At 46.3% G+C, this 12121-nt stretch overlaps 1 protein-coding gene across 2 annotated transcripts in view; it reads right to left on the bottom strand.

Annotated features, from left to right (window-relative positions):
- The window catches only part of chd7 (chromodomain helicase DNA binding protein 7), a 66186-nt gene that overhangs the window by 41758 nt on the left and 12307 nt on the right, over nt 1-12121 (bottom strand). For both annotated transcript variants that reach the window (XM_084008869.1, XM_084008870.1), the window contains exons 2-3: nt 4178-5763; nt 3192-3526 (exon numbers count right to left, since the gene is read on the bottom strand). In XM_084008869.1, coding sequence (XP_083864995.1) covers nt 3192-3526; nt 4178-5642 — 1800 coding nt within the window. In that variant the 5' untranslated portion in view covers nt 5643-5763. The remainder of the gene's footprint in view (nt 1-3191; nt 3527-4177; nt 5764-12121) is intronic.

Genomic DNA, 12121 nt, shown 5'->3' with positions numbered 1-12121 from the left:
ATCCACTCTCTCATCCACCCATCCATCCTTCCATCTCTCCATCCATCTTCCATTCTCTCATCCACCCATCCACCCATCTATCATCCATCCCTCCCACCACAGATCAAAATTGATAGCTGCTCACCGTCTCTTTACAATTATCGCAATAATGGGAATTCGCCACGATCAACTTAATGTGTTAATCGTCATCTGCATTATAATCCGATATCGCCCCATCCCTAGACATGACCTCAATCATCTTTGCACTAAAGATTTATCGTACGACATGTGGACATGAGGGTATCGCCCGATAGCTTTGTTCCCTCATTGGTTGATGGATGCTGACAAAACTGTAGTGAACAATTTCTGGTCTAAAAGCCTAAATTGAAAAGGAGATTTTTTTTAATAATTCCCTAATTTCTGTCGTTTTGGAAGTGGTTCACACAATTGTCTGCCAGGCATATTTCACATGAGCTTGTCTTTGCTTACATCTGTGTCTGCTCGAACAGATCAGATTATGTTTGAGTTCTTAAGTTCTAAATATAATATATGATCAAAAACTTAAGTTTGAAGCCACGTTTTTGGGGGCTTTAGCGACTATACACATCCATTTCTCTGTATTCTTTAAATCCTTGATTTTACTTTGCTAATAGAGACTATAATCCAGATCTGACAAGTGATTTGTATAATAGCCCTATAACATTTCATAGTTAGTTTTACTTTGATGTATCAAATTCTAAGAGAAGGTCAAACGGAGAACGCCCACTGGTTTGTTCAGAGGGCTATTGCACATTTGGAAGCTCAGATGTCTCTCTTATGAAGTTCAAGTGCAAAGTCAAGAGCTCACATCTCATCTCTCAATGATAAAACATCCAAGAAATCATTCACAGTATGAACAGAAGGAAGGAAGCACCTCCTCCCCACTCAGACTCTGCAGCAGCGGTGACTCTTCAAATAGGTGAGGTGGGTTTCCAGTAAAAATCACTCAACCACCAAAACCCAAGATGAATTAGCTGACAGACAGCCAGCTTGGCGAGGTGCTCATATCGTATGTCCTCAAGAGGATGATTGAGTGTTGTCGTCTTCTAGGACAAGGATGCAGCCAACACATCTGCTGTGGCTCTCCATAGGCGATTTTTTTAACTGTATTTGCCACCATGAATCCACTGATGTGACAGGACTGATAAACATGCTCAACATTTCTATTCACCTGCTTTATGGACAGACGGTCCAACTGGGCTGGACTTAAACTGCAGCTTGAGAAGAGAAAACGGCCACACAAGTTGCACTAATATGTTGACTCGTTTCCTGTGTCAACATACTAGTTGACACAGGAACTAGGGTCTTAATATTGCTGATGTCCTGTATGGAAGAAAGCATTCTGCCACCACTTTCTGCACAAAACAAGAGAGAGGGGACGAAATGTGAGAGAAGCAATTCCTCGACGAGCCACAGCGAGCTGGATGGTATAGCTGCTCGCTGACAGCGTGCATGAGCGGGGGAGGGGCGAGACAGGCATGTTATATGTCGACCAAGTGCTGCACGCCACAGTGTGTGTGTGTGTGTGTGTGTGTGTGAGATGTAGAATAAAGGTCACAGCACAGCACTCTGCCAGAGCTGTGACCTTGAGCTGTTGACGAAGGCACATGCATGCGTGCGTGTGTGCATACATGTGTAATAACCATGCTTAGTGAACAGATGGAGCTTAGAGTACCAGACATACAGTCATTATGACTGACCAGCCGGGTGTGTGTGTGTGTGTGTGTCTCTTTCTAACAAGTGCATCATGAAGTGCAGAGAGAACTCCCTTCCTGTGCCGCAAACACACACACACACCACTCTGAGTACTCCTCTAGCTAGGCTATCCTATTTCCCCTGGCGCATTTGCCATCCCATTCCAGACCGCACTATCCCAAGTCACACTGTCGGCGCGCACGTGTGTGTGTTTGTGTGTGTGTGTGTGCGCGACGTCGGGGGCTGCCGGGCCTGCAGCTAGAGTCGGGACGGCACATGCAGCTCGCCCAGGCGTGATGCAGGGCTCACCAGTCAACCTGGCATCTAGGTCAGGAGTGCTGGATGAATCGAGAGTGACGGCTGAAATGTCAACCACAAAACGTGGCGGCGTGGAGGTGGAAGTGGAGTAGTAAGTGAGGAGTGTGAACAAGAATGGAAGGAAAAAGGGGGAACTGGATCGGGGTGCGTGTGTGTGTGTGTGTGTGTGTGTGGCCACGGGGCGGCTATTGTGTGTGAATGGGTCAGTGGAGAAAGGGGGCTTTGAGCAACAAAACAAGCTAATGGAAGCCGAGGGCACATGACAAAGACGGTGGCGTCGGTGCTCGCTCACACAAACATGGAGGTTGCCATTCACAACTGCTAACCCTTCCCCGCAGCCCGCCTCCTCCCCGGCTCCTGGACTCCCTCACTTGAGATCTTTGCTTGTTTTCCCACTTCTTTGCTCTTAATGTTTTTCCCCTTCCCCCAATCTCTTAATCACCCCCCTCAGCTTCTTTCCTCTCCTCCTCACAGTCTCCCTCTTTTCTAAACTCTGTCTCTGCACATCCGGCTACACAACATTAACTTAGAGATGACACCCCTGAAATAGATAAGACAAATAGATAGACAGACAGACAGACAGACAGACAGACAGACAGACAGACAGACAGACAGACAGACAGAGTGCGAGCGGAAAGAGAGGAGACGGGGAGGAGGGGGAGACAGGAAGGGAGGTTTCCTCCATTGAGAAGGGGGGGTGGGGGGGATGTGGGAGCAAGAGGGAGGAGAGATTATGCTGGTGGCGCCTCTGTGTGTGTGTGTGTGTGTGTGTGTGTGTGTGTATACGTGTATGTGTGTGTTGCACACATCTCAGGATATGCACAGGAAACAAACAGCTGCAGAAATCCATTTACACACACACACACACACACACACACACACACACACACACACACGGAAACACAACCACACACAAGGCTGACAGTAGAAACACACAAAAGGCAAAATACACACACACACCCACTAAACCAGTGCACCACTGTGTTCTCAAATGTCACACACGCACACACTTCCCCTACACTACAAACACACATTCCCCCACCCACATGAAAAATAAACACTCACATGAAATACACCCACACATGAAAACAAATGCACAGTCCTGATCTCTCTCATCGTCTCACACACACACACTTTTTTTTTATTTGCCGGAGACTCACCTGTACGTGAGGCACTTTCTGTGGGGTGAGAGGGGGTGAGGAGAGCGTCTGGGAGGCAGGAGGCGGAGGTGCCCATGGGTGGGAGGCCTGGTTGGGGGGAGGGGGCGTGCTCTGCAGGTGGTGGGGCTGCGGTGGCACGTGTGCATGCTGCTTCGGAGCGTTCTGGCCGGGCGGTGCGAGGCCCGGGTTAGGAGTCGGAACTCCGTGCTGACTCACAGTCGGACCCTGGAAACCCATGGGAGCGGGCTGCAGGGGCTGCCCACCTCGAGGGGCCTGCTGCGGGGCCTGCAGCAGACGCTGGTCTCCCCCCTGGCTAACTAGAGCTTCATGAGGCCCTGGAAGTAGAGACGGGGAGAGAAATACAGTCAGCACCGACTGTATGGACGTTATGACGCCCAACAACCATTTGGTTTTATATCCTGTCCAACACAAAGACACTAAAATAGAGCTAATACTTGTGTTGGCGTTTCAATCACCAAACATTTGTGGAGTACATTAATACACACCAACACTACGTCAGATTTACTCCTTACTAAGGATATTATAAAATAATATATATATTACAAAATAATTCAATATGGCCTTACAGATGCATAATGAACAATAAAGTGTGAGCGCAAAAATGGCTTCACAGGCCGTATCAAGTATCTGAATTAATTCAATAACTCCCATGTGTAAGAGCAGGATTAAAGTAAGTAAATGGTGTAACCCAAGTAGAACTACATTGTGGAGGGTTGCTGGTCCAACATGGACCATCTGTGCCCCTGAGGAAGATCCCCAGTTCTACAGATGCTGCGTTGCTCATTTGACCCCCAACATATCATGGGAATGTGTGGCTCTCATAAGGAAGAGACAACAAAAGCTATTTCTTGTCTAACTAGGTGTCGTGTTCTCAAAGGGGGCGGGACTTAGACGCTTTATAAAATGACCAAAAGTGAGAGCAATGAAAAAGTAACATGGGACAGCGTTAACTGTCCTGTACTTACCTTGCGGTTGCTGGAGCTGAGGCCTATTTGGCCCCATCTGTGGACCCCGCTGTGGCCCAATGCCCGAATACATCTGCCCTGAAACGGGGGGCAGGTTGTGGGGCTGCTGGTGTTGGGGATGTTGGGCAGACAGAGGGATTTGGGGAGTTCTCTGGGCCATAGCACTGGGTTGAGACTGCAGGGCTGTGTACCCTGCAACCTCTGGGGGTACAGCTAGCCCTGCACTAGGGGGTCTGACTTGTTGGGGAGGAGGTGTTGGGGTTCCCAAAACCCGCATGGGGGACATGGATGAGGGGGAGGGGTAAGATCCCTGAGCTGGGGGGGCAAGGTGGGACTGGGGTTGGTTTTGGGACTGGGGAAGATTCTGAGGGTGTTGGGGGTGCATAGGCTGGCCCTGCTGCCCTGCCTGCTGCTGCATTGGGGCAGAAAGGGTCTGATGGGGCTGGGGTTGGAGCGGTGGTCCAGCAGGGTATCGCTGTGCCTGTTGCCCAGCTGCTGGGCCTGATCCCTGGGTAAACCTCTGGCCAAGCTGCCCTGGTCCCATGGCCTGGCTTGTGTTAGCATTGACGTTAGCATTAGCACCCTGGCCCATCCCAGGTCCCATGGCTCCATACTGGCCCTGATATCCAGGGTACTGGCCAGCCCCGAACCCCCCCATACCCTGTTGGTGCTGGTGGGGGTGTGGAGGCTGTCGGGAGGGGGAGTGTGGGTACCGGGGTGTGTGGCCCATGTTGGGATAGCCCTGGGGTTGTGACTGGGGCTGGGGGTGTCTCATCTGTGCGCCACCCATCCCAACGTGTCCCAGGTAGTGAGATGGGTCCTGAGCAGGAGGGCCTGCCATGGTCTGTGACGGGTAGTGTTGGTTCATGCGAGCTGCGTTGGGTGTAGGTGGGCCTTGCATCCCACCATAGTTGCCTTGGGACATCTGGTAGGCTCCCATCTGGTTGGGGGCGGCCCCTGGTTGTGTCGGAGGCTGCTGATAAGCTGATCTGGTCTGCTGCTGCTGCTGCTGCTGCTGGCCCCAAACTCCACCCCCACCTCCTCCTGCCCCAGCATCACCCGGGTACCCGTGGTGCGGGTTGCTAGAGTTAGCTGGGTTGTTATGGTAGTGGGAAGTCATGCCATTCATGGCCGTGTTCACGTTTGGCCCCTGGCTGGGACCATTCTGGGCCATCATTCGTCCTGCTGGGGGCCCGGGTTGATCGTAGCCCGTGTAGGGGCCATGGTCGTACATTTGACCCATTTTAGGTTGCCCTGGGCCGGGCCCAGCGCCGTGGATCATCCCTTGGTGGTAACCCCTGTTTCCCTGGTGCTCATGGTTCAGAGGGGGGTTTGTTTGCTGGGCTAAAGGGTTGGACTGGGCGGAGGCGGGCTGCGGAGGAAAGCAGTCCCCTAAACCATCCAATCCATCTGAGAACAGCCCTGCATCGTCCCCGAATAAACTCAGCATCCCTGGGTCCGCCATGGCTGGGTGGGGGGCCCACAGATGGAGGGGACTGGATGGAGGGAGGTGTGTTGTGCAGTGAGGAGCTAATCAGCTAACTGCTAATTTGAAGCTTGCTACTCCATGGTCCTAATTAAGGTTCCTGGAGAGACAGACAGAGGGAGGGGAGATAAAAAGAGAACAGGGAGGGAAACAAGAAAGAAAAAAGGAATTAATGCCTAAGACCAAAAGTCTGGTGCACGCTTGAAATGAAGGGCCGTTCTGAAAGCTGGACTGTGATGAATGCAGTTAAAAAGCTCCTTGATGACTCTTTGAGCAAACCTGGATAAACTCTGAAAGTTACAGAAGCTGATTCAATACACAACTTCTGCCACCAGTGACTTGAAACACACAGCTTCTACCATCAATATGACAGAATGTTGTCTTCAATCATTCTTGCTTGATGAACGGGGTTGATATGTTAATTGCGGTGAATTTGTCACAGAATTTTGATTGATCAAAATCCAGCAACATACTAAGCAGATCCAGACATGCAGACTACAATGATGAAGTGGATCACTCTTGTTGGATGTAGATGAACCTCAGCGAGTGGGTGGGGATGTTTGAGTGGTGACATCGTTTCCATAGGAGGTAGGCAACAGTAAGCTGAAGTAAAAGCTATCAGCTGGAAGGCAACTATATACACGTGAACATGGGTTAAATATCAAACCTATTTATTGTATGTGACCAACATACAGGTTTGTTTAAAAACCACATATGATCAACCATGTAGTCACAGCACAGGAGTGTTTTAAATTTTAAATACAGAAAGAATTTACAATTCAATATCATCTTATTTAAGATTTATTATATTTCACCTAAAAAGTGAAAATAAAATATTTGTTTCCTTATTCCAGTACGTTTTAGTGCAATTTTAAGCAGATTTTGATGATTATCTGGGTAATATAGTGAATTGCTTTGGCCAGGATAATCATGACATGAACTTTTTCCACATATCGTCCCATGCCTACACGCAACTGCATCATTTTCATCTCATTGGTTGGACCGTTTCATTGCAAATAAAGAGTCCGCGGTTCGTAATAAACAAGATTTTACCAAGTAGACCCTCAATATATAGTCCACAAAATCACAAATGTTTCCCCAAAGCCCCCTACCCTCTCTAGATGATCTATCCTACTAATTTAATTTGTTTCAACATATTTAAGCAGCCTTATTACCTGCTGAGCAGAGGTGCAACTGATTAACTTGCATCTTTAGCAAGTTAATCAGTTGTAACCACCCAGAAAAAAAAAATGCACCCATTGAAAAAACTCATTCACACAACACACACTTCGTATAAGCAGTGTCCCAAACCCTCCCCCACCTCAATTTTACTACCCAACAAAAGAACTTCTTTCTTTTCAAACACACACTCAGAGTCATTGAGAGAGTGTGTGTGTGTGTGTGTGTGTGTGTTAGAACAAAGGGCCCAGCAGATGCAACTCTGTTTGAACAGCAGCAGCTGCCAGCCAACCAGCCAGCCAGAAATCAGCCAGTCAACAGGCCAGAGAGCTTTTCCCTGCACCAGTCGGTCAGCAGCCCCTCGCTCAGGGAACCATTCGGCTGGCTAACTAACCCGTCAGTCCGCCTATCTTTTCTAGGCCATCTATACTCGCCTGTGTGGGTCTGCTGATCTAAAAAGGACATGTATATACATGTATCTTTACTTTTAATCAACTGGTCTGAGGACTCCAGAGGTGCACAAACACAGCCGAGATCCGGGGGACTGGGTGGGCCGCCGCAATGCCGGGTCTGCATGAGCGAGAGGGTGGATATAACACGCATGAATGAGTGTAGGCCTTATATCAGACGGGGGAGGAGGTGGTGCACATGTTGCTTCTATGCAGAAAACACCAGCAAACTTTTGCAGTTAGTCCCCCCACACACAACCTTCCCCTCATGTAATTTTCCTTTTCTAATAAATATTCTGTTTTTCCCCCAAAATAACTCAAATAATTAGTGAAGCAGCAGCACCGGTTTGTTTTAGAGGGGCTCCTGTAGCTTTGGTGGCAGGCTGCGTTTCATCAGTGAAATCAACTGTTTGGTAATAATTGGGAGATTCTGTACGGCACTACGGTTAATGCCGGTGTGCTTCACATAAACCCGTCTGCTTCCTGTCACAAGGCAGATGTTTTCTTTTCAGCTTTACTCAACAGGATAAAAATGTTGGAACCGATTTTGTCCACCGGCTTTTCATTCCTTCCACCATCTGCTGTTGCCAGAAACTCTGAAAGCTGTGAGCTTAAAATCTACCTTTCTCTCTCTCTGAAGTGATTCACAATACAAAAAGGTGCAAGCACACGGCAATTTCATTTTTTTTTTGTAAAGATGACAGAAACACTAAATTTGCCTGATATTCTTACATCTATTAAAGCTGCCACTGAGCAAAGGATCATTCTGAATGGACGGTAAGTGATTCAACTTTACTCGCGTTGGTGAAAAGATTGTTTTACAAAAAAAATTGAAACAATTTGAATCAACATTTTCCGCAGTATTGATACAGGAGCATCAGCTACACTTTCCACTGTCTAATCTCCCAAACAGGAAGTTGACATGGACATAGCTCCGCCTCCTGTCGCCCCTTGTATTGCATTCGTTTGAGTTGAATAAAATGATCTCCAACATAGCTAGCATAACTGATACAAAAATATGTGGAAAATAACTAGTGCTTAGTTAGCTTGGTGCTAACATGTATTAGGAATTACCATTAAGGTGCAAACAGAAATTAGCATTGCAATAATCTTCACAAACTATCCGTTTTGCTTCACATGCTTAACAAAGCGTGTTCATTCCTACAGGTATACGTTTCCTACGCTCTGCTAGCTAAATCCGCTGCTGCTACAGTGGCTGCACAGGGTCAAAACTCAAAGTCAACAATGGGCGGAGACATTGCACAATGACGTTAGCGCATTAAAGATGATGCTATGTTATCGTTATTGTTTACTACAGTCAGTCTGCTGACGACTGTAATATCCAAGAACAGAAAGGTTTCCATTCTCATGCTGTAATCTTGAGCCCTTAAATTCTATGCATTCATTTTTGAGTCAAATTTTCCATGACGAATAAAAAATAATATTTTTAAAAGGTACTGTATGGAAGTTAGAAATTCCAGTATAGTGACAACACTACTTTTTGGTAACAATTAACTAAGACCAAACTATTTCCATGCCAATGCTGGTCCCCACTGAGATGTATAAAAGTTTCTTTACTGCATCACTGTTGCCGTTTATTGTCGAGTTTCTGGGTGACAATGAAGACTAGCCATTCAGGCAGCAGTGAGCATTAGCATGATACAGGACTACAGTAAAACAGACTTCCTTCGGCCCTTTCAGTCTTCTCCTGCCCCCACAATGCCTGACTCTTGTTGTGTAAATAGCAATTAACAAAACCGTTCCTCCGTCTTTCTGAACCACCGCCATTACAAAGACAGGAAGACAGGTGCTGCTCAACTCTCGACTATATCATGGAGGCCAGGACCGGCATACATCCACTCATCTATTCACCTCTTTGCCAAGTTGTTCAACAGTGGTACTCGGGTACACAGCTGTCTGTTTAAGCAGCGATGCTACGTATCTGTGTAATGTTCCACCACTAGGCTTGACAAAGTCGTTAAGGTTAGCAAAAGCCTTTACATTTACCGTTATGTTAGCAGTCACAATAATTACTACATTGCCATATCGTACAATATGACTTGACCTCGATCATTTTTACGATATAGGGACATGACCTCGCTGATTTCCCTACAGTTGACACGATAGTTTGCAACTCTGCTTCCAATTTGTCCACAAGTCGTACGGAAGACTGTTCATCCCTACTCGCATTAAAAAAAACTCCTCAAACCATCTATTCACCACAGCCTTTTACCTGCCCTAACCCTGTCATCTGTCTCAGTTCGTTTTGTTTGTTGTCTGTTTGAATTGTTTTTGATTTCTATTTGTGTAAAGTGTCCACGGGTTTCTTGAAAGGCACTATATAAATTCAATTATTATTATTATTTTTATTATTATGTGTCGGAGTGGGGCCAAAACTAATGTAACAGCAGCACAGCTGGGGGTGAAAACCCTTTGGATTACAGCAACTCAGTATCCAAGCCACAGAAAATACGTTATAATAATAAGTTATTTAATAAACTTCACCACCAAAAGTAGTTCAGATAAAAAAGGATACCACCCTGATATATGCTAAATGAAATGGAGAAAATATCGGCCTTTGCATGAAAAAATGAAACCCAACTATAGCTGCTCTTCACTTGGTCACTACTGACATTTCTGAAGTAGTTCCAGTCCGCCAGAGTAAATACTGTACACCTGCATTGACATGGTGGTACACACACTGGCACTGCCAGTAGGGCTGGGCAAAACACAGAACATCAAATATCACAATATTTTCTTTGATAAATAATTATTAGTAATGTGGATATAATGACTAAGAGGGTCACGGTAAGTCATAGAGCAACATTTGATTTCGATAAATGTTTTCAAACCATCACTTTTAATGTCTGTTGAATTTCCCAGAGTTCAAAGTTGCATCTCAAAAACAGCCAACAAAGATTTACAATGATATAAAAACAGAAAAAAGCAGCAAATTCTCAAACCAGAGAAGTTGGAAGCAGAAACTCGTTAGCAGGTGATTAATACGTTTTCCCCCCATCGTTCAAGCACTCAGAGCGACGGCCCAACAGACACAAGCAGAGTTAAAGCAGTGCTTCAGCTGTTGCCACTTCCAGTTAACAGTGGTGTAAGCAGCAGCAATGCTCAGTTACATCACTTCCTGTGCATGTCAATCACTACAAGACAGAGAAAAAAAGACAAAGGTTTCTGCATGTGATCGTGCGTGGGTGCGTGTGTGTGTGTGCGTGTGTGTGTGCGTGTGTGTGTATGTGTGGGCAGGTGAGAGTAATTGAGCGTAATTTCACTTCCTTTGCAGCAACTTACTACGAAAGCAACTGATTTCCTGTCAACTCAGTCAGCCGCATATTATATTTGACTGTGAATTCTACAATACAGAATTAAAGGAGTCGGTCATAAGCGAGTGTGTGTGTGTGTGTGTGTGTGTGTAAAACTGTGCATGTGTGTGTGCAGCAGCCTTGGTGCTCGTCATCAATTCGCAGCTCTGGTTAAAAGTAGAAAGGCAATAGATTCCTTCCTCCATTTATTTTGTCTGGCCTCCAGAAATTATCCTCCCACAAGATAACATTTGTCTGCACCCTGGACAGAGCTGGACACATTAAATCTCACCTCTGTCCTCTGGTCCGTTACATCATGATCGTCATGCCTCTATTCCTGAGTGAAAACTCCCTCAGCCCCGAGAGTCACTGACTAGATGAGCCCTCTGCTCTCCCCGGTTGTTTTCTTTAACTTTCAGTACCACTTCCTGCCGTTTCAGCCCCAGCCCTCGTCTCTCTGTCTCCCTCTCACACACAGCGAACACACAGACTTGGCAGGGATGCCCAGCTGTCCCTGCAGAAGGAATTAGGTGAACGGTCAGTGTGCCGCTTTAGATGCCAAATCTCATCAAAGGATGAGGCCTTTTACGCTCCCCGCCCCCGAGAGAAGTAGGGTCATGTTCTCATAGACTTCTATACCATCAGAGAGGGAGTCGACCATTTCTGTCGTCATAACCGCCTTCAAAACAGAGGATAAAAGTGTTTACCAGCATTTCCATCACACTCACCCAAACATCGCCATCAGTGTGAACATCTCATCAAAGCAATTTCGTAAAAAAAGACAATCAGACGCGTTAAAAAGCCAAAAATCCTCCATCTGTTGCTGTAATTAGTCGCTTTTTTATGGAACGATTGTCCAGTTCGATGCACATGTCAAACAATCTACAACCAAATACAAAGTTTAGATTGTTTTAGTACAGCGGCGTTGAACATACTGCTGATATCAGAGCACACATACACATAATGTAAACACCACTGAAACAATTCAATCATAATCGATTAGTTGAGTGACAGAAAGTCAATGAGCAAAAATTTGGATTAGCAAAAAATGTAGAATATTCAGTGGTTTCTGATTCTGAAATATCTTCCAGTTGAGTTAAATGGTTTAATTATAAGTTTTGGACTTGAATACGTCAACTTTGGGCTTTGAGAAATTGTGTTTTTTGTACTTGTATTCTAAATGGCCTCATTTATATAGTGCTTTTCTCCAAAGCGCTTTACAGGAATGACTGACATTCACCCATTCACTCACACATTCACACACCGACGGTGGAGTCAACCACGCAGGGCGACAGCCAGCTCGTCAGGAGCAATTAGGGTGAGGTGTCTTGCTCAGGGACACCAGGCACTCAGCTAGGAGGAGCCGGGGATATTCTGAACTTTAACACACCAAATGATTAATCAATTAAGAAAGTAACTGACAGATTACAACCGTCGTTGCAGCCCGATGCCACAGCACCAGGTGGCTAGTGTTTGCGTGTTCATCAGCAGCACAGCTCCGGTCCTACAGACACAG

Source organism: Eutrigla gurnardus (assembly GCF_963514095.1).
Source record: "Eutrigla gurnardus genome assembly, chromosome: 4".
NCBI lineage: Eukaryota > Metazoa > Chordata > Actinopteri > Perciformes > Triglidae > Eutrigla > Eutrigla gurnardus.
This window is presented reverse-complemented; position numbering and strand designations above follow the sequence as displayed.